This window comes from Phocoena phocoena, chromosome 19 (assembly GCF_963924675.1).
Source record: "Phocoena phocoena chromosome 19, mPhoPho1.1, whole genome shotgun sequence".
Taxonomy (NCBI): Eukaryota; Metazoa; Chordata; class Mammalia; order Artiodactyla; family Phocoenidae; genus Phocoena; species Phocoena phocoena.
In genome coordinates, this window is record NC_089237.1 from 52,802,177 (window position 1) to 52,825,718 (window position 23,542).

At 47.4% G+C, this 23,542-nt stretch overlaps 2 protein-coding genes across 2 annotated transcripts in view; one reads left to right on the forward strand and one right to left on the reverse strand.

Annotated features, from left to right (window-relative positions):
• GSG1L2 (GSG1 like 2) lies at positions 1 to 14,359 on the reverse strand. Its single transcript, XM_065898110.1, has 5 exons — positions 14,065 to 14,359; positions 5,662 to 5,709; positions 4,477 to 4,629; positions 3,098 to 3,209; positions 1 to 259 (listed from the first exon to the last, which is right to left on the reverse strand). The coding sequence occupies exons 1-5, from the start codon at positions 14,357 to 14,359 to the stop codon at positions 1 to 3; spliced, it is 867 nt and encodes a 288-aa protein (XP_065754182.1).
• Positions 14,360 to 18,008: 3,649 nt separating this feature from the next.
• Positions 18,009 to 23,542, forward strand: part of GLP2R (glucagon like peptide 2 receptor) — a 48,007-nt gene continuing 42,473 nt past the window's right edge. Inside the window, exon 1 of the mRNA XM_065897116.1 lies at positions 18,009 to 18,197. Coding sequence (XP_065753188.1) covers positions 18,009 to 18,197 — 189 coding nt within the window. The remainder of the gene's footprint in view (positions 18,198 to 23,542) is intronic.

The window sequence follows — 23,542 nt, forward strand, 5'->3', positions numbered from 1 at the left end:
CTAGCACACGGACACCTTGCCTTTGGCATCTGATGGCAGGTGCTCAGATATATTGACGAGGGAACACCCAGCGGGGCTGGGAGCAGCTTCTGTTTCCCACACACTTTCTGAAGACTTGGGTTCCTGGAAGTTGCGTTGAGAGAGCTGACTGCCCTTCCGCACGCTTTTCTTCTCTGCCAGTTCCACGCGGGCTGCCGTGTATCTGCTCGCGGCCGTGACTGATGCCACCATGCACAGGGCAAAAGAACCCCATGCGAGGCTGTCAACAAGAGGCACAGTTAGGAAAGGGTGTAGGGCTATGATTCCAGGGCTTCCTGCTGGGGTGGAACGTTAGCTGCTGGTTCTACCCAATTTGGATCTCAGAGAGCAGCCAATGTGTTGTCGTAGGCAACGTGTTGATGGTTAAGAGAAGCAGTTCTGGAGTCATTGTGCAGAGTTTGCACTGTGGGTTTGTACCCATCTCTTATTAACTGTGTGACCTTGAAGTGGCAACTTCATCTTTCTGGATGAGTTTCCTCATCTGCAAAACCAGAACGATAGCAGTGCTGCACAGCAGACGGTTGTGAGGAATTCACATGGGCGTGGGAAGTACTCAGCATAGTATCTGCTAACATACGTATTACTTTTTGTTGTCTCTAACCCAGGACACTGGCACTGGGCATGGTTATTTTTATATCCCTATCCTCTGGAAGCCTATTGCATTCTGAGTTGATAGTCTACACTTTTCATCTTTCACAGAACCCAGAAGAGTGGCTGCTGAGAACCTCTACAAACTGACATGTGTGTATGTTTCATGGGGTGGAATTCCCAGGTAAAATAAATGGCTCCATATCCAATCAGCTACAAAAACCCTACCGGTTATTAAGTTCCAACCCCACTCCAGGGTTTCCAGTCATCCTTAAATATGACTTGACAATCAAGGATACCAAGATCTAGGAGAAAGGCCCAACAACAAACAGAAGAGAAAGGAATCTGGGGACTTCCCTGGTGGTCCAGGGGTTAACACTCCATGCTTCCAATGCAGAGGGCACAGGGTTCGATCCCTGGCTGGGGAACTAAGATCCCACATGCCATGGGGCACGGCCAAAAAAAACCCAAATCCACCCCCCCAAAAAAGAAAGAAAGGAATCTGAAGGAAAAATATAATACAAGGAACAGAGGAAAACAGCAACAAAAAGAAAACTCTTCGATTAATATCCTCAGAGAAATATGAGAAGATATTTCACCAATAAAGCGATACCAGGATATATGAAAAAGGAACAACTGGAAAACAAGGAAGATCTTGGAAAGTCCAATAAGATTCAAAATAAGAATTCGATAGAAAAGTTGGAGGCAAATAGAAAGAAACATTTCAGAAATACCAAAAAGAGAAAGAGATAGAAAATATAAGGGGTGCAACAACATCTCAATAATTAATCCAATAGACTCGATATCTAACTCATAAAAATTCTCTGAAAAGAGATCAGAAGACTGAGGAATGGAAAAATCAAAGACATAATACGAGAAAATTTCTCAGAATTCTAGGACGTGAATATTCAAATTTAAGGGCTCACCAAGCACATGAAAGAAGAATGAATGTGAAGGAAAGAAGATCCCCTTCAAGGTACATTATCACGACATTTCAGGACTCCATAAATAAAGAGTAGAAAACAATAGATTACCTGTAATAGAACATGAATCAGAATGGTATTGGACTCTTGATGGAAGCAATACATTCTAGAAGGAAACAGACACATCTTCAAAATTCTAAGGGAGAATGACTTTCAACAAAAAATTTTACATACCACCAAACTATCAATCAAGATGGAGCATTGAAAAAATACATTTCCAGACATGCAAGGAATAAAATAATTTATCTCTCATTGAATCCTGTCTTCAAAAGCTACTGGAGGATGTGCTGCCACCAAAAAGTGGTTGTAAACTAACTAGGATAATGATACAGGACCTAGGACACAAGGAAACAAGGGACTAGCAAAGGGAAATCTCCACTCGACAGCTCCATTCCAGAGTGGAGCAGGAAGACAGAGGGTTTTGGTGGGTTGGAAGAGTAGAGCAGGGAGAGATGGGACTGAGAGATTGTCATGTTTAGTACCATTTGATTTTTAAAAACTAGTTGTATGTATTTCTCTTATTGAAACTTAAGAAATTGAAAGCAATAGGAAACAAAATGATATTGGAAACAAACAGACCATTTTTCAAACTCCTGTGATGTTTGGGATTTGCTTACATCCACAGCAGTAGGACCTCAATATAAATTGGCCACGGATCCTGACCCACCTGACATCCCTCTCAGCTCTAGAGCAGCGGTACTCCTGACTGTGTGCAGTGCTGGTGAGGTCACCTCAGGACCAATGGCACCTGCTCAGAGGGAGACAGCTAAAGTGACAAACAAGTGGAGGAAATGGTGTAAAGATAAACATTTGTAAAAATTAACTTCTTCAGATTTCAACGATGAAGAAGCATTCAGAATCTAATAAATCATGAAGTTTATGGATAGTCATAACATAGATGTATTTGCCAAACCCTGGTATATAGTAGGATGAGGGAGTAAGCCCTGAACATGACACTTGTTTTACAAAGAGAAAGTAACACAAGAGGTTGTTATAGAGGAGGAAAATGTAAGTATATGTATATATATATATTTTAAGATGCAGCCAGGATTCGGAGGTCCACATCAAAGAGAACCCCTGTGGTCTTGTGTGACATGGTCGAGTCTTTCTGGTAGAGCTAGAACTTCTATGTCATGGCCTGTCTTTCCGTTAGGATCAGGGGCTGGGTCTCTCCTCATTGAAGTATTTATTAGGAATTATAGCAGGACTTTTCCCCTTAAGCTGTGTTTAAGAAAGTAACAGCACGATCTCTATTTCTTGAGCACTTTGTGCCAAGAATTTTATAAACATAACCTCTTTATATTCCCGTAAGCACAACTGAGACAGGTACATCATTTTACAGATGAGGAAACTGGGCTACAGAAAGATTACGAAACTAATCCAAGAGTAGCAGGTGGCAGAACCATGACCAAGGTCAGTGGTCCTACAAAACCTGTGTGCCTCCCTGCTGGTCCTTCGGGGCTTGAACACCGTGGCCAGCAACTCACCAGTATGACCAGCCATAGTCCCACGTCTGAGGCTTCCAATCTTCCGGTCCAACGTTCACAGTGATTTGAAAAATGGTTGTGTACATCATGTGGGCCACCATGGCTAGGAGCCCTGCACAAGGAAAGCTTGTGAGCCACAGTGAAGAATGTAGTTTCTCTACGGTACATGAGTTGGATGTCCAGAGCCCACTAGCATCCTCCTTGAGCCCTTCCAAGCAGCCTTCATGTTTTACATGTACACTAATTTCTTAGAGTCACCGATCTACGCAGTGGTATAGGTTCCTTTGCCATGTCATCCCTCCCAAGACCACATCTTTCTATTTTATCACGTCCCTGTGTCACTATGCTCAGAGGCGTCAGTTTTCTATCCTCTCTTTCCCAGCACATAGGGGAGGTCCTTGAGCTACATTTGGCCTTAAGCCATACTTTACTAAGTTCTGTCACGGTATTCTTTAGAATGTGGATTGCTTGCTGACACATAAAAACTTTGCATAAAAATCTGAATATATTCTGGCCGCAGTAGACTTACATAGCAGATAATTAGTGGGAACCGAAGTCAGTCGCCAGTGTGGTTTTCTGTCCTTTGTAGGTGAATTGGTCTTTTTGCCTGGAGATCCAGAGGATTTTTTTTTCCTTTAACAGTTTTAGTGGGATGTGTCTAGGACTTGAATGTACTGTGTAATTTTTTCAGGTATCTGGAGGGAGTTTTCTGTATACAGATTTTGGTCTTCGGTCCAGAAAATTTCCTTGAATTTTGCTTTTAAATATTCGTTGTCTTACTGTTTTGTCTTTCTTTTTCAGGGACTCCCATAACATTTATGTTTTTATTTGATAAATGTATGGCAGGCAGTGACCAACTGGGGATCCTCGTCAGTGGGATATTGACCCCAAACTTGGATGATAATTCTTAACAAGCTACCATTTTCTTGAGTACTTCCTATATACTAGGTGCATTCTTATTTAGTCTTCACCATAGCCTTTTGAGGTAGCTAGCTTGGAGAAGTTAAGCCACTTGCCCAGGGTCACACCGCCATTAAGTAGGAGAGATCTGAATGCAAGGAGGATTTCTCCACAGACTCATGCTTAACCATTGTAGTAAACAAAGCAATCTCTGTTCTCAGAGCCAGTGGACCCCCTTCCCAGGGTTGGGACAAAGACATACCGATCAGTTTTATTCTCCATTTGTGCCTCTCCCCCTTTTGTTTCATCAGTCACCCACCGCTTCCACCAGTGGGGTTAATCCAGTGGCTTCTCCCGTGGACCAGATGTCCCGCTGAATGGGCTAGCGACAGGAAGAGCCAGGCTGGAGCTTGGCCAGTTGCCTCTGGGGCGGGCTGTGGGGAATTTGCCTGTTCTGATCATGCTCTCGGGGAAAGTACCTGCGAGCACCATGAGGATGGCCACAGAGGCATCCACCTTGAGCCAGTGGAATCCAGAGCTGTGATGACTCACTCTGGAGCCCAGGACGATGGCGCTTGTCAACGTCAGGAGGATACTCAGGACCTCAGCCCCAATGCACAGCCACAAAACACCTGCAAAATGTAAGGATGACAGAGACGCTGGGAACTTAGAAGTACTAGGATATTTAGTCCTTTGAGTTAGTTCACTTCTAAAACAAAAAAATACAAAACCAGCACCGCGGGGTGAAAAACCACAGATGCCTCTGCAGAGTCTTGGAAAGCTGACAGCGAAAGGGGGGTCCTGGGGCTTGAAAGAGAAGTTTGTAAAGATGGTCGTTCGCTGGAAGGGAAAAATCACTAAGCAAAATTCTGATGTGGGGAGCTGAGGGATGCTGGAGGTCCCACGGCCTAGTTCAAAAGTTGAAGTGTCATTTTGATTCCACCAGAAGACATTATCTTTGTCTTTTAAAGGAGAGGATCCACTTAACCAGGGTGGGCAAAGGAATCTGAGCATAGAGGAGCCCTGATTCGAGATACCAAAATCTCATTTGTTTCCGTGTGAGCCTATGATTTACCCTTTGGGCGGGACCTCATCTGCAGCTTCAAGAAACTGGGTTGGATGTGGAAGGGAGTGAATAAAGGGGGCAGGGAGAGAAACTATTATTTGCAAAAGGCCGCCTATAAGGTAGTTAGGTGCTGTGTAGACACAGCAAGGAATGGAACAGATGTGGTCCATGCCATCACAAAAGCTATATTCTAGCTGGGAAAACAGATACTAGGAAAGTAAGTACAAATTTAATGAGTGTCATAGAAAAGAAAAAACGCTATAGGAAGTGATGAGCTAGACTCATCTCTTTCCTGTTCCGTGGTCACCTCACATCGGTAGCTTGAAATCGGCCATGGTGGGAGCGTTTACACCCTGGAAAGTTGCAAACACTACCGATCAGGGCTTCCCCTCTCCTCCGCAAAGTCGGTGGTTTAACATTTTCTAGCATTACTGACTACAGGGCACATGAAAAGAGCCAGTGGTTCTGGCTTTTGGACTTGACTTCGTAGCAAAACCGTAAATAACTCTTTCCTCTTTTCCCCCAACCCAACCAAAACCATAGAAATTGTCCAAAGTGCGAGGAGGGCTGGTGGTCAGAACATGAGGAAGGTATTTACCTCGTTCTTCAGCTGGTATTAGACTCTGGAAACTCCTACACTTTTCACCTAGAAGAAAAAGAGGACAGAAGCCCAAGTAGGGTGAACCTTGACTATTAGGGGCAAACTGTGTTTCTAGATCCCTTGAGGGTATCCAGGTTATTTTGAACAAGGATTGGGGAGTGTGGCTTTATTGTTCCCCAACAGGTGGTGCACCTCCCTGGGGGATCATGATACAGGTCTGCTCCAGTGAATCCAGGCTAGGCCACGGGCCTTTCTTTGGCCAAGAATCGGGAGTGGAAATGGGGGGAGGAGGTCACTTCTGGTCAGAAGTTTTAAGAGCCCGTGTTTTGTCTAAAGGTTCTCATCTTCTTGCTTCCATGATCACAAAAGCACTAGTCCAGCTGGAGTCTCTGTCTGCCTAGATCCCTGAGTGGCTCCAGTGAGGAGACACTGCTCACCGACCTGAAAAGTACAAACAGCAAGAGCTAGAAATGAATTTGTTGGCTTAAACTGCTGGGACTTGGGGCTTGTCTGTTATTATAGCATAACTTAGCCCATCTGGAGTGACGCTGCAAGCCTTAGACCAGGGTACTTGACTTCCCAAACAGCATCCATGATGATATGAGTCTGAAATAATTTCTTTCTGGGTAGAGGGCAAGTGACAATGTTCGTAATCATTAAAAAAAATGAATTAGAGCAGATATCAGAACTATCTCTGCTACCGAGTGAGCCAATTACTTGTACTCCATTTTGCTTTCTGGAAGGGAAGCGAAAGGAAGCAGTTATTCTGTGTGTACCAGGTACGGGGCAGAAGCCACCACCAGGCTTCTTCTGCGCTCTGGGGGGTATGCTTTGCCTGTATCGTCTGTCACGTTGCACAGATTGGCTAGAAAACCTTGCGTTGCTACTTTTGATGTGTAGTCCCTTTGAAGGAGCTAAGTCCTTAAATATCTACTGAGTGGACGGATGTCACCAGATTCTGGTTTGGGGGTGAGTGACAGATGGATGATTGAGACCACAGCAAATCACCTTCTGGGATCCTGTCCCAGGTGGGTGTGCCAATTTCTCCATACTTCAGCCCCGAAATGAATCATGGGTGGCAGAGTGGGAGGAGCCTGGGAAATTGCCTGATTCTTCTCTGCACAGTTAGGAAGAGTGGGTCCAAGGACATCTGAGAGGAAGGAATGGTAAAGAAGACACAGGTAGAGGCATTTTCAGCATTAGCACTGGGCTTGCAGGGGTCCCGCCTGCGCGGTCCAGCCAAGTCGCTGATTTAATGCAGCCCAGCCGGCTGTAGCGGAGATGCATCCTGCTGTTCCCAGTCTGAGCTGGTCGGAGCTAAAAGAGGCGAAGTTAGGGGCATAGATCATTAACTCTTCAAAGGAATGGCTTTCCCGTTTCTAAAATCTGTTCAACAGTCCCCACACTAGCCTTGCTTTGAAGATTAAATGAGATACTAGGTAGAAAGGCTGCTCTCCTAGTTACTGTGCACTTAAACCTTAATGGAATAAAATGAGTTCTGGGACTTCCCTGGTGGCTCAGTGGTTAAGAATCTGCCTGCCAGTGCAGGGGGCACGGGTTCGAGCCCTGGTCCGGGAAGATCCCACATGCCGCGGAGCAACTAAGCCCGTGCACCACAACTGCCGACCCTGTGCTCTAGAGCCCGCGAGCCACAGCTCTTGAGCCCGCGTGCCACAGCTACTGAAGCCCGTGTGCCTAGAGGCCGTGCTCCGCAACAAGAGAAGCCACCGCCATGAGAAGCCCTCGCACCGCATCGGTCAGAGTAGCCCCCACTCGCCACAACTAGAGAAAGCCCGCGCGCAGCAGTGAAGACTCAACGCAGCCAAAATAAATACATAAATTAATTAATTAAAAATGAGTTCTAATGGGGCCTTTTTGCTTATGGTTAGCATAAATCATCATTTATTACTAGACTGTAAGCACCTTGAGGGCAAAGGTCACGTCAACTAACTTTTCTGGAAGTTTTCAGGGAGAGAAGTAATGTTGAGGAGCATCTTTGGACTTTAGAAAATATATTTTCTCTTATAGAAGAGAAAATTCCAGATCACTTTCCAATTCAAGAACTCATACAGCCTCCCCCCATTCCTCCAGCCTCACGTCTAAATCTCTCTTCTTCTTTCACGTCCTCTCTCCAGCAAGCTGACTTCCCAATGCAGAACCCATTTTTTGCTTCCTTAGCGCAAGCTAGCATTCACCTTCTACTTCATCAAGTATGCTATGTATGGCCAGGTGCATGCTTTTGAAGGTACAGATGCCCAAAGGCCATAACCCTTGAGATTTGCCATGCTCAACCTCCAAGTACCCTTGGGCCTCATCCCTTCATGCTTCTGCGTTGCCCCTCTGCTGGGCTATAGGAAGAAGAGAAATAAAGTTTGGGTTTATGATACCGCCATTTGGCTGAGCTGCCCTGCTGGGATACTCTCTGGCTTGATTCGGAAGCAGGGATTCATCTGTCACCTAACTGTCCACAACAAGTGGCCCGAAGGAGCGTATTTACACCGCCTGGGACCAAGCGCAACAGAATCAGGGAGCTATCTGCCAATCTACAGCCACACTGGCCTCTGCAGCCTTCTAATTAAGTCCATTTTGGATTGTGCAATGGGACATTTTTCCTGGTTGATTCTCTGCTTTTGGCGGCAGCAGTGGTGTGGACAGAGAATGTCACTTGCCGTATCAGTCAACAAAGGATGTTGCGGAAAACCGGGTTACTGGCCCTAGACAGTGAAGATGCGTATCAAAGGAAGAATTTCATTAAGCCCAGACTCTTGCATCTTCCCATACATAGAAAAGTGCTGCACTCATTTTCTTGAGATGCCTGGTTTTTCTTTAATTAGCAGTAATCTTTTGATGTTTGATTACCTGGCTTTTTGCAAAAACTCCTATATATCCTGGCTCCCCCCTTACCTCCTTGGAATGGTCCCTCGGAGCTCTCTGAGAGGCTGTCTCCCAGGCTTAAGTCCTCAGTAATGCCCCAGATAAAACATAATTCTCAGCTTTTAGGTTGTGCTTTTTTTTTTTTTTTTTGGTTGATAGCAGTGTTATGGCCATGGTAGCTCAACATTCGTCCTGGTCGCCCCAGTTCTACTAGGGAGGTCCACAGCCTTGGGGAAATCTCAACACTCGCACCTGCTCTCTTGCAAGGGACTTTGGGGCTGATGGGGGTCCTTTTTTCACATCATCTCATCAGCTCCTCACTAGAACCCTGTGAGCCAGGCCTGGAGTGAGAGTAGCAGATGGACATCATGGACAGAATGTGGCATTTAAATCCAACAGGACTGGCTTCTATGCCAGTTCTGCCCCAGTCAGGAATCATAGGAAGTTCCTTGACTTCTCTGTGCCTCGCTTTCTTCATCTGCAAAATGGGTATTATCAAAGTCCTCCAATGAGAAAGTTATGAAAGTATCTTGGGAGCAGCCTTCCACTTTTTGGTGTGTTTAATTACTGATAAAGGCAACTACAGATATCCGTAGTTTACAGATTTGGAGGCCAGCCTCAAACAGGTTGGTAGAATCAGGAGCTGAAACTGGATTTTCTCACCCGGGACCCAGTGCTTTTTTCAACATCACCACCTGCTGTCTTTATACTTAATGCACGGAGGCCTAAGGGTCTGTCTTGTCTTCTGAAGAGGGCTGCCTTATCTCAGCAGGAGTAAAGAGGAGGCCAGGTACAGAGCCAGGGGCAGGGCAAAGTGAAAATGGAGGCCGGCCAAGGAGATTAAGAGAATTCCCAATAGCTTAGGAGGGTGAGTTTAGCCTGGGCGAAGGGTCAGACCACAGTGACCCCTTGATTAATATGAATCCTCAGAAATGATGTTCCTTTTGAATAAGCCCAGCAGGATTAAGAGGAAAAATCTTTATAAATCCCACAAAGCCAGACAGGCAGGTGTTACATAGCTGGACAGAAGTTTACCAGCCAAGCCGTACAGCCAGCCAGCCTAGGAAACGGTGTCGTAGTCCTGGGGACAGACTCTGGAAACCTGTCTGCTGTTCTCCCCAAGCCCCCACCCACTATGGGGTGCCCAGGTCCCTCTGTCCTTGAACTTTCTGAGTTTAGCAGAACAGCGTAGTATTGGAAATCAACGCATTTTGTTGACTAATTCATTCGTCCAAGAAAAAGAACAGTTAGTCGAAGTGCTGCCCCAGCCAGGAGTTTTTGTTTTAAATCTTCACTTCGGAGGCTGCTCTCTCTCTGTAAAGGCATTAGGAAGAAGGTGCAGAGCGATTTGGTGTGACTTAACAGACCGGAAACAGCACTCCAGGTAGGGGATCCCCGGGAGGGTCAACTTTTAGGGGGATGGAGATGGAGCTGATTCAGAAGGAAAATATCCAGGAAGCCTCAGGGGGCAGCAGAGCTGGGGGTGGCCGGACAGCCCCGAGGCTCCTCTCCGGCACATCCTCCCCAGGCTGGAGTCCTTACGGCCAGATCTACTCAGCCCCCCTCACCTCTCCTGACCCTCTCTCTAAAGCCCCGGGTGGGTGCCTTCCATCCACCTCCAGTTGCAGTCTTTTCCTTTGTTTTGCCCCCGCCTCTCCCAGGCACTTGTGCTAAATTAGACTAAACAGCAGAAGTTTGTACGGAGCAATCTCCCCGAGGGGGCCCCAGGCTGCCGTCTGCTGCAGCCATGACTTCTTGGACCTGGGCAATGTGTTTTCACATGGAAAGCCAGATAGCTTGCTTCCCTTGAACAACCAGAGGAACTGATGACATTGAGCTCATAAGCCCACAAGCCCGTAAGGCTGAGCTGAGCAAGACATGCCCCCTTCAGCTAAGGCTGAGGCTTCAAGGTCACTGGCATTCCCCGCTAGCCCTTACCACCTTCTGTAGGCATTTATTTGCAACCTAATGTAGGCCTTTTGCTTTATTTCCTTATACGTTTGCTACTATTTTAGTTATTATCTAGTAAAAATTTAATTCTAGCCTTTTTTGTTTTAGGGGCATCTTGTAGCACGGTGATCACATTTCTGGGGAGGGGGGAAGGTGTTCTGAGGACAATGGCCTCCTTTCTTCCTTCTTAGTAAAGTGATGACAATATTTAAAGACCTCGGTTTACCTGGACGACCTTATTATATCAAGAAATATGTAGGATGTGAGGGCAATCTGGCTGCAACACCCTGGGCAGGCGGACTCTCAACTACTGCGCCACCAGGGAAGCCCTGAATCTTGTAGCTTTGACATTGTTTAAGAGATGAGGTTTCCAGTTCCACCCTTTTCTCAAGCCCAGCTCATGCGAAGTCCTTTCTCCAGGTCCCCTGGTCCCTGGGGAAGCAGCTCCCTTCCACCTAATTTTCTAACTCTTGTTCTCAAGTTCAGGTTCTACTATAGCCCCAGCTCGCTGACATTACAAATAGTAAAGCTTCTAATTTTCTCCAGTTAAGCCTTTTCTTTCTAAGGAATGCTGTCCTGCTCAGTTTCTTGTCCTGGAGTGACCATGACCTTGTGTTGCTGGGGAGGAGAAGCTGCCTCAGGTGATGCTGAAGGGCTTTATGAGTTAAGTTCTTCTGTAATGAAGTTTCCTCATCTCCCCTGTCTTGTGTTCTGATGCAAACGCCTGGACCGTCCTGCCTCAGACCTCTGCTCACTCATTTCTGTCTGCCTGGAGTATCCTCAGCCCCTGTCTCCATCTATTAAAATCATAGTCCTGCTTCGAGGCCTGGCACAATGGCCACATCCTTTACAAAACCTTCCCGTGCCCAGAGCTGTCAATAGCCTCTTCCTCCTTTCCAATTCGGTATCACATTGAGTCTTTGTTATATCATTATCACATTTTTCCTTGTTTTAATTTTATCTCTGTTTCACCACTGTGGCTCACTCACCTTTGCACCCACCCCTGCTCTCGTTCTCCTAGTCCTGTGCCTGACACAGAAATGGTTTTAGTGAATTCATTCCGTACTTTCCCCTCTTTCCAGATGGCTTTGCTCTATGTACCCTGGGGCATTTTGGTTTGTGGCGTAATCACCAGGGGAGCTTATTAAAAATACAGATAACACCAGACAGAAAAGAGAATTGAGGAGAATAAAAGAAAACAAAATGTAGGGCTTCCCTGGTGGCGCAGTGGTTGAGGGTCCGCCTTCCGATGCGGGGGACACGGGTTCGTGCCCTGGTCTGGGAAGATCCCACATGCCGCGGAGCGGCTGGGCCCGTGAGCCATGGCCACTGAGCCTGCGCGTCCGGAGCCTGTGCTCCGCAACGGGAGAGGCCACAACAGTGAGAGGCCCGCGTACCGCAAAAAAAAAAAAAAAAAAAGTTATGAGAATGGGGAAATAAAAGGCAACTAGAAACTACAGGAAAAGCAAAAAGCTGTATAAGAAGTTTAAGGTAGTGATAGCACCCTTCTTGATTCTGTGATGAACAATATGTGTATAGTGTAAATAAATTATTGGTCTGTTGATTTAAATAGAACAGCAATATAACTATATTAGAAGGATGGCAGATATGGGATGTGGTGGTGAGAGAGATTTATCCTTGTCTATTATGACAGGAAGTCAATAGGTACTATCTAACATGATACTATCTAACATCTAATAGATACTGTCTAACATGATACTATCTAACATCTAATAGATACTGTCTAACATGATACTATCTAACATCTAATAGATACTGTCTAACATGATACTATCTAACATCTAATAGATACTGTCTAACATGATACTATCTAACATCTAATAGATACTGTCTAACATAGCAATATCAGCGTATTGTTTAGAAATGCAGAGGCAAATACCAGGAGAAAGAACTAAGCTAAAAGTGGATTCCCCCGGATATAGCACTAGGTTGTGAGGTAGGAAGCGGCAGGAGACTGTTAGTTTTTCTTAGAAGCCTTTCAAAATGATTTGATCTCTTACCTATGTGTAAATATTACCTTGGTTAAATATTTTTTTTTAAAGGAATGCAGGTTTATAGACCGCATCCCAGATCTGCTGAATCCGAAAGTCCAGGGCTGGGTATCTGGATTTTTACAAACTCCCTGGGTGATTGTGACGTGCACCATTTGATAGCTGGTGTGATGCTTTACATGCGGCTGTGGAAATAGAAATAGGCAGCCCTCAGATGGGGACTTGGGAAGGGAATGGTAATTCTCAAGCAGTTTGCCTAGGGGTATGATGATTGTATCTTCCAAACCACAAACCTGAGACTATCTTGAGGCCCCTTCGGGAGGCAGGGTCATGAGCCTCCCGCGCCTGTCCATGAGGGTAGAGAGAGTGGACGGATAGGAAGAGTGCACTTCCCAGAGGAGAGAGGTGGGGAAAGCCCCTCCAGTAGCCTTAGCTCCTTGTACTGCTGCAGGGTCCCCACCACACTTAGAGCAAAGGCCACAGGCACTGGCCTGTATGCATGGGAGGGCAAGGCTTGGCACTGCCCCTCTGCAGTGACCACGGGGGCAGTGATGGGGAGGGGCACACAGCATCTTAGAGGGTTCCTTCTTGTTGCCTTTTACTTAGACCTCAGGAATAAACTACTCATGCTCCGGGTATGGGGAAAGAAAAGGCAATTAGAAACTTCAGGAAAAGCGAAAAACTGTACAAGGATGTAATGTAATAAGCCTGAGGTCAGGATGGGCGTGTTGAGGGGTGGGGGTCCTCTCCTTTCCACCTTGAGGGCCGTGTTCTCCCAGCAGGAAGGGAAGAACATCCTGGCCCCGAGCATGGGGTCGGGTTTGCAGCCAGGCTGCCGAATTCCTCCTTCCTCGGTTGCTCACGAGGTAAAAACACTGTTTTCTGAGATACGTCCTCCAAATGATAACTTTCTCTTTCCTCTTCTCTGTCCTCTTCCTTCACCACTTCCCTCACCACCACCCTGTCAAGCCCGTTGAAGTTCAAAAGACATCAACGAATCAGGGTTGAGTAATGGTGGTGGTGGAGGGCTTGCTGCTGTGTAGCTGGAAACTCAGTTTCCTCATTTGCGAGCTGAGAAAACAATATTTACTTTGCTGGGGTTATTTCAAGGTTGCCTGAGATAAAGGTCTGACTTGTTCATGGTTTTACTTCTGGTATGTGCTCCATACAGGGGATTCCCTTCCCACCAATGATGGTGAGTTTGTTTCCTAAGAGAACCTTCTGTTCCAAGACCCCTTAAACGTGCGGGGATGCAGTTTAGGGTTGGGTGGGGGGCCACTTGAGATTCGCCAGAGACTGAATGACACTAGGAAATGGTAAAAGCTAACGTGTAATAAACACCCTGTATCTGGTGCAGTGTTTTAGTGAATTCGGTCATTTCATCTTTATGGTAACTCTAGAGATGGGTACAGCTATTGTTCCTGTTTTACAGGTGAGAAAACTGAGGCTCAGAGAGGTGGAGAGCCTTGCTTGAGGACACACAGGTAGTCAGCGGCAGAGCTGGGGTTCAAGCCCTAGTGGCCATCCCGCACCTGTCCCCCCGGGCCCCCCAGGCCGTGCTCACCTGTGCTGTCGAGGCTCTCCTCGCATGACTGCCAGAGCCCCAGGTGGAACCTGCGCCAGATGAACCTGTCGTCTCCCGTCTCCCAAATGTACTGGACGGCCCGGGTCCCGTTGTCCCTGCTGCCACTGCTGTAGTGGATGCAGTGCAGCACCTCCGGATGGTCCTGGCACAGCGGCTTTGCCACCCGCCGGGTCCCTTCACACCAGTAGCTGCTGCCCACGGCCGTGAGGGAGAAGGCGAGGGCGAGGCAGACGGGGAGGAGGGCCAGTACCCGCTGTCGCCTGGCCCGGTCCATGGCCGAATGCGGGGTGCAGAGGCAGGATGAGCAGTGGGGCCCCCCTCCCCTGCCTTGTCACGGTACCTGCCCCTCCTCAGCCCGCCATCTGGCATTCTTACATCTTCCCTCACATCCCCCTGGGAAACCGGTGCTCTCCAGCGTGCAGCCTCCTCTGAGCACCTGTACCCTGAGGAGGCGTAGCGCTGGGACGCCCCCGCTTTAACAGTGTCAGCCCTTCTGTCCTCCCCACGATGGAGAGGTGCTGGAGGCGCCAGTTTTCTGGTTTTGCTCAACTGTGGTGCCATACGCATAACACAGAATTTACCACGTTAACCATTTTTAAGTGCACACTTAAGGACATTCGCGTTCGGCCACCAATCTCCAGAGCTCTTTTCATCTCACGAAACTGAAACTCGGTCCCCATTAAATGCTAACTGCCCATCCCTCCACCCCCAGCCCCTGGCAACACCCATGATACTCTCTATGAATTTGGTCACTCTAGCTATACGTGGAATTTGTCTTTCGTAACTGGCTTTTTTCATGTAGCATAATGTCCTCAAGGTTCCTCGTGTTGTAGCAGGTATCAGAATCTCCTTCCTTTTAAAGACTGAATAATGTCCCATGGTGTGGATACACCACAATTTGTTTATCCATTCATCCACTGATGGATAGACACTTGACTTGTTTCCACTTGGTGGCTGTTATAAAGGACGCTGGGTTCTGACGGAGGTCCAGGGTGGTTTGGGTGGGTGTCTGGGTGAGACTGCTCCGCCCTTGTCTTTTGCTTTGGTCAGGGTCCTCGGGCTGAGGCCTGCCCAGCTCTACAGAGAAAGAGACTGCTGCTGAGAACAACTTCTGGCCCAGGGACTGAGAGGCTCAGGTCTAGGCAGCCTGCTTCAGGGCCTGAGTGCTACGCAGAGGGGAGGGGGGCACGCACCCCACATGGGTGCATTCAGCACCACCCTGGGGCCTCCATAGCTGGCAGGCAGGGACCCTGGTATATTGTTGCAGGAGAATGGCGGGGGCGGGGGGGAGGCGAGAGAATGGTCACATCCCAGGTCTCAGGGGAGTCCCTGGGATGGGCGGCCAAGTTAGGGTCCTTGGCTTCGCACAGGAAAGAATTCGAGAGCAAGACATAGTGAAATGAAAGCGGGTTTATTTAGAGGGATACACATACCGGAGGCAGAATGCGGACCTTCTCAGAAAGTGAGAGGGCCTTGGGGTGCGGGGTTGTTAGTTTTTATGGGCCGGGTAATTTCATACGCTAATGAGTGGGAGGAATATTCTAACTACCTTGGAGAAGGGGTGGGGATTTCCCCTGGCATTGGGACACCGCCCACTTTGTGGCTTCTATGGTCTGCCTCGGAACTGTCATGGCGCCGGTGGGCGTGTCATTAACATGCTAATATATTACAATAAGCGTATAATAAGGCTCAAAGTCTGCGGGAAGTAAAGTCTTCCACCATCTTGGTCGTAACCAGTTTTTGTCGTATGCTCAAAGGCTGTGGCATTCTTCTAATGGTTGTGCCCTGCCCCCTTCCATCCTGTCTCATTATCACTCATGCCCTTGCCCAGGGGGCACTGCAGGAGGCGTTGCCGAGGAGACTTAAGCTGCTTCTTGGGCAGAGGACATTGATGAAACAGTGAGGGCCAGAGGAGGGTAGCAGAAGTTTCCACATGGCATCTGGAGCACACAGGTTCTCCATCCCATGTTAGACACCTCCAAAGACCCCCAGATATAATGGAGAATACGCCAGCCTGGGCAGGTAGGAGAAAAAGGCCAGGGTCATTTGGGTCCATATTACTCTGTCTGGACTTTCCTGCTGGCAAAGACGGAGGACTGTGGTCTGTGCTGTGGGTAGCCTGTGAGCTGTGTCTGTTTGTCCTGGTTGCCAACCAGTCTTGTGGGAAGAGGAGTTACCTCGTTTTAGCACTAGATGGCATCCATCCAACAGGTTGGGAAGTCATGTGCAGTCCCCCAACCCCTGTCCCTTCAGAAAAAAGATGTTTTTGAGAAAAAGTTCAAAGAGGTTAGATAGAATATTCTTATCAAACAGGCACTGTCTTTGCCAGCAGGCAACTTGGAAGATAGTCTGTAAAGTGCATTATAGACTAGCTTTACAGCCCCACACAGGATCAGAGCTATCACGTGAACAGTTGTCCTCCTCTCGGTCACTTCATCCCTCTCTCTGCTGCCCCAAAGAGATGAACACGTGGACGCCAGAGCTCACATCATTATATGAGTCCATCTGGCGGGAGGTGGCGTCTGTTCATTGTGAGCGTTTTACTTCTGACATGTAGAGTCTTGCCACTTTTTTAAAGATTTCCATTAAGTGATGCTCACCTGTTTTTCTCCAACTGTTCAGAATTCACTCACTTGGGTAAGTTAACCAGGTTAAGCTCCTCTGGTTCAACTTATGGGGGAAAAAAAAAATCCCTAAATGGAAACGTGGTGTTCCTGTCTCTTGCTGACCAGCGTTTCATCCAGTCAGGACATCTTCTGCTGGGACTCCAGTTCAGGAGGCTGGAAAGAACTTACAAGCGGCTGCCGGGAGCTGGACAGGGAGGGGAGGGTGAGAAGGGCCAAGCAGAGCCTCTCAGAGACGCAGTGCTGAGCCTGCTAGAGAAAAGGAACTCACCTAGAGGCTTAGGGTCAGATATGGCACCTTACCGAGTAGCTGTGGTCAGGTGACTGGTCAGAAGACCTGGGTATCCTGGCTCTGCCATTTACTTGCTGTGTGGCCTTGGGCAAGCCACCTAACCTCTCTGAAACTCAATGTTGCAGCTGTCAAGTGGAGAAATAATCATACCCTCACAGGGTTATCGTGAGGATGAATGAAAAAGGATGCCAGGCGAAAAGATTTTATATATTTGAGGTGTGGTGAGAAAGCACACACACGTTAGTTGGCAGTAGTGGATCATGGGTTCTGACAAAGGATCTGCCAGGTGGACTGAGCAACCTTTGCTCACTAGCAGTCGGGGCAATCCAGAGGCGTGCACAGTTTTGAATTTTTAGGATGTTCTTTGGCTGTTGTGTAGCAGGAACTCGAGGTGCTGAGTCAGGTTTTGATTCAGGCCCTGGGTCAGGAGCTGCTATCTCCTGGGCTGGGCAGCTGTCTTTCTGGAAGTCTTGGCATAAACAGGGCCCAGAGGAGACTCTGCCTTTGTGGCTGGGCTCAGCCCAACCTGGACAAACTTAAAGCCGTAGCAAGAATTGTCCCCCTCACAAAGCTGCCCACCTCAGAACTGGCTAGGGGCCCATCCTCCCTGCCACTGGTCCTCAGCAGCTGGAACCCAAGCCAGTCCCACCCTGGTCCTGTGCACAGAGCGGGGCTTCGGGGGGTGGAACCCACTGACCGCTTTGCCTTTTCTCCTGGGCGGCCTCTGTCCAGGAAGTCCCAGGAGCACAGCTGACTTGGGGGAGGTCTGGGAAAAATCTCCTTGCCTTTTGGGGGGGCCGGGGCGGGGGATGAGTCGTCACAGATGAGAAACTTTGGAGATTTGGTAGATGGCTCTAGACTGGGGCAGACGCTCTTGGGGCGGCGTCCAGAGGGTTTGTGCAAACATTTTCTCGCCGTAGGAAGAGGAATGCAAGAGGAGGCCGCCTGTGGTACATCTTGGACCGTTCAAGCAATGTGCCAGCACTTGTGACCGCACAGCGAGGAAGATGAGGCCGGAACCGAGGCGGGCAGGGCCCAGGAGTAGGAGAGTGGGACCCCTGCCCGGAGCCCACACACTGCCCGCGGGCATCCCTGCCACCCGGGGGGCCAGGCCTCCCCCCTCCCCTGGGAAGCGGGCTCTCTGGACCCCTGCGAGGCCCTTCCTGGCCCTGCTGCTTCTGGTTTCCATCAAGCAAGTAAGAGCCGTTTGTATTATTATTGTTACTGTTATTATTATCAGTTGTATGTATTTTCTGACTGTAGAAGCACTTCAGGCCTCTTGTAGGCAATTTGGAAAATGTAAAACAGTATTGAGACAATAACGATCCACCGTAATCCAAGCATTCAGAGGTAATCACTGTTCACATTTTGGCATATGTTCCTCAAATCCTTCTTCTATGCATTTTTTTTTTTTACACGGATGGAATTAGGATGCAGAAAACATCTTGTATCCTGGTCTCCCCTTTACATCATATTATAAGCATTTTCCCATGTCAGCGTGAACTCTGCAAAGAGCATTTAGAATTCCTGCATGTTTCCTCCTGTCCACTTTCATCGTTCTTTCAGGTTTGAGTTACTTAAATTGAATGGGTGGATTTTTTTTTCCCTTCCTTCCTTCATTTCTTCCTTCCTACCTTCCTATTATAAAAATACAGAATGCTCATTTTTTACAAAAAGAAACTTACCAAATCCAGAAAAGCATAAATACAAACTACACACCGCTGTAATCCCACCACCCGGAGATCACCCTCATTCACATGTTTTGACTTAATCCTTAAGACATTTTTCTACCATTTATTTACATATAGCTTTTTTTAAAACAAACATAGACTCATCCTATAAATATTTTCTTGCAATATGCTTTTTTTCTTAACAAAATACACTAATATCACAAACTCACACTTTCATGAAACAGTTACTATGCCCCAGGTCTGGTGCCAGGTCCGGGGCCCTTGTTATCTCATTTTATGCACTCAGCAACCCTGGGGAGGGAGGTTCTCCTGTTAACCCCATTTTACAGATGAGAAAACTGAGTCTCAAGGAGGTTGAACTTTCTTCCTACGTCAGAAAATGTAGCTCCATGGCAAGATGTTTAAGGTCTTCAGGGATGTATCATAATGTATGTGAGTATCTTCTTTAGTTGGGCGTTCTTGGTAGTTTGTTTTATTCTTATCCAAGGAGACGAGACCTTTGCCCCTTCCCTTTTCAAGGTTCCTTTTTTATACCGGGCCATGATGTGAAGGAAATTCTGTTCCACTCACCTGAGTAAGGAAGTGTCTTGAGAAATGCTTCTCTTCTTCCTTTGGTCCATGGGCAGAGTTAGGCTCTGTTTGCAACCTTGGAATTCTGAACGCCTACTGCTCCCACGGAGGGAGGGCTGGGTGCCGGCTCTCATAAGTGTTCACCGTATCAGACTTTCTTTGGTGCTGGTCCAGAACCAGACAGGCAGAAAACCCCTACCAAATTCTCTGTATCCAAGTCCTCCCAGAGGCTGGCTTCAGACCCTCACAAATGGTAGATGTGAGCGCAGACCATGGTTTCATGGGATTCTTGCCATGGTGGCTGCCTCTCGTGAGTCACCAGAACATTCCTGAGGGGACGTGGCCTGGCCTGCCACCTGCCCCGAGACTTACTTAGTGGCAGGGCTGTTGTTGGGAGAGTTGATACAGGTCTCTCACCCTTGCTTCAATTCTCCAGCTCATATTCAAACGGAGTATATTCAGCTAATTGCCTGGTTTTGTTCACCTCCTGTCCACAACCGTGTGTCAGCTGTCTATTAGGTGCCAAGCTCTCCTGCAGCACTTGGCATTTTATCCCAAATCATCTTGCCCAAACTCCCACAATGAGCCTTTGAACCCATTTCACAGATGGGGAAATTAAGGTTCACAGGAGTTACACGATCACCTGCAACGGTACAGCTTGTGAGCGGTAGAGCTGTCGCACCTACCCCCATCTATTTGCAGTCCTGTGTTGTTTCATCCCCAGCATTCCTTGGAAGCTGTTGACATACGAATATTTCTATGTGACAACAGCAGAATCTGCAGTGCCTCAGGCCGGCTTATGACACTGACCAAGCCACACCTTGGTATTTTCATAATTGATAACGTGCCTGTGAGCAGTGTCCCCTCCCCGCCTCTGCCACCCCGTCTGTTTTCAGAACCTCTTACCCTCTGTCTGCCCTGTGGTGTGTGTATGTAATCCTGAAGACCCTCCTCTTGGTTACCCATCTTAAAACCCATCTTCTTTCTCCAGATGTTTATGTTACAAGGCTTTGCATAGATCGCCACGATGAGGTTTGCTCATCGACGCTGGCCCTGCATGGATATAAATGACCACAATGTGCTTTTGCCTGGAAGTCTTCATAAAATTCACTTAATGAGAAATTCTCAGGGATCGTTTAGTTTCTAAATCCGAGCTGGGAAACGGTGCTATCTTCTCACTTCTCCTACCCCTCCCCACAACTCAGTTAATTAGCAGTTGCTTTGGCATCAAAAAATATAAACTCTCTAAGGCTCTTTAAGAAGTGAATGTGTGGCTCTTTCATACTTTGCTGACGAGAGTGTAAAAAGGTGAATATTTTTAAATAAAAATTATTTTTTTGGCTAGGATAGATAGTTTGGCAGTACATTGTCCAAACCTTTTAAGAATGTATAGTCTATGACCCAGAAATTCCAATTCAAAGAATTTTTCCTAAGAAAACAAAGATGTGCTCAAATTTTTAGCTGAGAATATTTTCATTACAGCATCGTTTATATTACCAAACATCTAAAACAATGTAGATGTTCAATGCTAGAGGATTTAAAAAATAAATGATATCACATTCATCCATAGAAAATTATGGAGCTCTTAAAATGGTGTTTTAGAAGTGTAGTTCTTGAAATGGAAATATAGTCGTAATATATCTTCAAGTGGGAAAAAAGGCTACAAAACAGTATGATTTCCTTTTGGGTTAAAATGAAAAAGAAAAGAAAGAAGAAAGAAAAAGGACGTATGTGAGTGCAGAGAGAAGAGTCTGGAAGGAGATGGTTATTTCTGACGAAAAAGATTAAGATTCCATCTTCTCCCCGTTTTGCTTGTCTGTTCATTTTTATTTCATTTACAGTGAAGTCTGTTCCTTCGGCAACAAAGAATAGTAGAAGTTTTATTTAACGCAAGTCAGCAGCGGCGTTTCCCTCCTTTTCCTTACTCCCTTCTCAGCCAAGTGTGTGTGATGCTGGTTGCCCATGCAAGGGAAAGAGGAATCGCTATCAAGCTGAACTTTTCCAGTTAGAAAACATCCACTCATCATTACTTTATTTGGATTTGGCTGTGATTGAACTTGGATTTGCCTCCCGTGTTCTTGGTGTCGTTAGAACAAATACCTGGGAAGACAGTCTGAGTCTGTCCAGCTCTTCTAGACTGACCAGATTCAGTGCTTCTTAGGTTTTCTTTTTTTCTTCTGACCATGGCTGTTAGTCATGGCAAAGAGCAGGGGGATAGGAGAATGTTACTCCAGGGACAGCTCATGTATACAATTGATTTCATTATTTCTTCCTCTGCCGGGTCCTGGTGGATATAAACAGCACTTTATCCAAGAAAGGGTCTTTCTTTGGTGGCGTGGAGGAACGTGGAAGCTGATGATTTTGTTATCAACATCTCTGCTGAATTTGTAAAAATAATATAGTCAGTTATGGTCCCATTAGGATGTGTATTTCTTTAAACAATGTGGTCTTTTGTTCCATTGTGCCTCTTGGGCCGTAACTGAGAGAGAGATTATTACTGGAGATTTAAAACTCACTGGAAACTGAAACCAAGGGGTAAATGCCAATCATTTCATCATCGTTACCATCCTGAGGACTACTTATTGGCTAATCCCATGGTTCCCAGATTGTGTGCTAAGGTGCCCCAGGGCACCGCTGTGAACTCGCAGGGGTGCTGTTAGATATTTTAACTTTTTGAGGGAAGCAGCGCTTCGTTATTATTATCCATTCCTTTGGATGACGTTGTATCTTTGCAAAGCTGAGCTTCTTTGCAGTTGCTGTGATAAAAAGCAAGCACTGAGCAAAAATCAGTGTGGGACAGGAGCACAGGTGGTCGTGGCCAATCTGATTCTCAGGTCTGAGACGTTTTACAGTCCCCAGCAGGCACTAAGTTTGTTCGGGCCTACCTACTTAATTAGTGGAACTTTAGATATTTCTTTTGGCCTGGGGATGCTGTGGAAAAATTATTGAGACACGAAAGGCACCGAGAGCTGAGAAAGTTTGGGCACCTCTTGTCCAATGATGGCCATACTAGCTCTTTTTCAGAAAGTTGGCTGTGTGATCCTCTGGAAAAATTGCAAAGCAACTACTCACAGACCCTAATGTGAATGCCATGGGATTGGGCAGGGGGGAATGGTGGGCAGAGGAGGGAGGGGGTAGATTGGACTAATCACTCAGGAGGTGAAAACTAGCTACCTGTGGGGCTCATAGATGGTTTTTGTTTGTTTGTTTCGTTGTGTGTGTGTGTGTCTGAATGCCTTTTGGTGGACTGTCTCCCCAATTTACAATAGCCCCACCATCACCTGTCCCACCTCATTCTTTCAGGTTAGCTACCTGGCCCAGAAAAGCACTGAGTTTGTTACCCCTTGTGAGAGGAGACAAAGCCACAAAGCTCACTGATTTGCTGGGTGATCTTAGCACAGATCACATGTTTAACCCCTGCTGGATTCATCCCAGCCCCCTCCTCGCCCCATCTCTGAGCCTCTGTTTCTTTAGCTGGAAAATATGGGAGAAAGAGGACAGTAGCCCCTGTGCTAAGGGTTGGTGTTCAGAGATGAAGGGCTAGCTCGGCCCTCCAAGAACATACGCGTAGTGAGCGAGATGAACATGTGACCTGCCGATGACAGTACAAAGTGATGGGTTGTGTGTGGGCTCCCGGGGCACCGCAGAGGGTTACTAGCTCCAGGCTTCAGTGAGAGATGTGGCCCAGTGGGACCAGCGGCCATGAGCTTGAGTTGAGCATTGACACGTGAACTGGGAGTGAGCCAGGGGAAGCGAGTGTGGAAGGGAGGTGCCGACGGGAAGTGCAAAGATCCCAAGTCATGGGAGAGCAGGATGGGGGTTGAGAGACTTGGGATGGGTGTGGCTGAGAAGTTCATTCTTGAGTCAAGGGGTCCTGAGGGGAAGACTAGGCAGGGGACCCCCCGTTCTCAGGTCAGCCTTGGGGACCTGTCTCCCTGGAACAGCATGGAGGGGGGATGTGGCACCAGTGAGGAGGTGAAGGGAATGGGAGGCCGGCTTGGACAGGAGAGAAACGCAGGAGGACAGACTCGGATGCATAGGTGGATATGGGGGTGGGGGGGAGGGGAGAAGTGGGGGACGACTCCTGGCTTCTGGTTTGTGGCTGAGAGGACGATGGTGCCAGAACTGAGCCACTAGGGGAGGGGTCTGTGTGGAAGCGGAGGAAGACAGGGTGAGACTGTCACTCGACTTAGGCCAGCTGCTTATATAATCGCCTTATCTTTAGCAGACGCTAAGTCCTTTAGGGCAGAGAATGTGTCTTGCCCATCTTTGTACCCCCT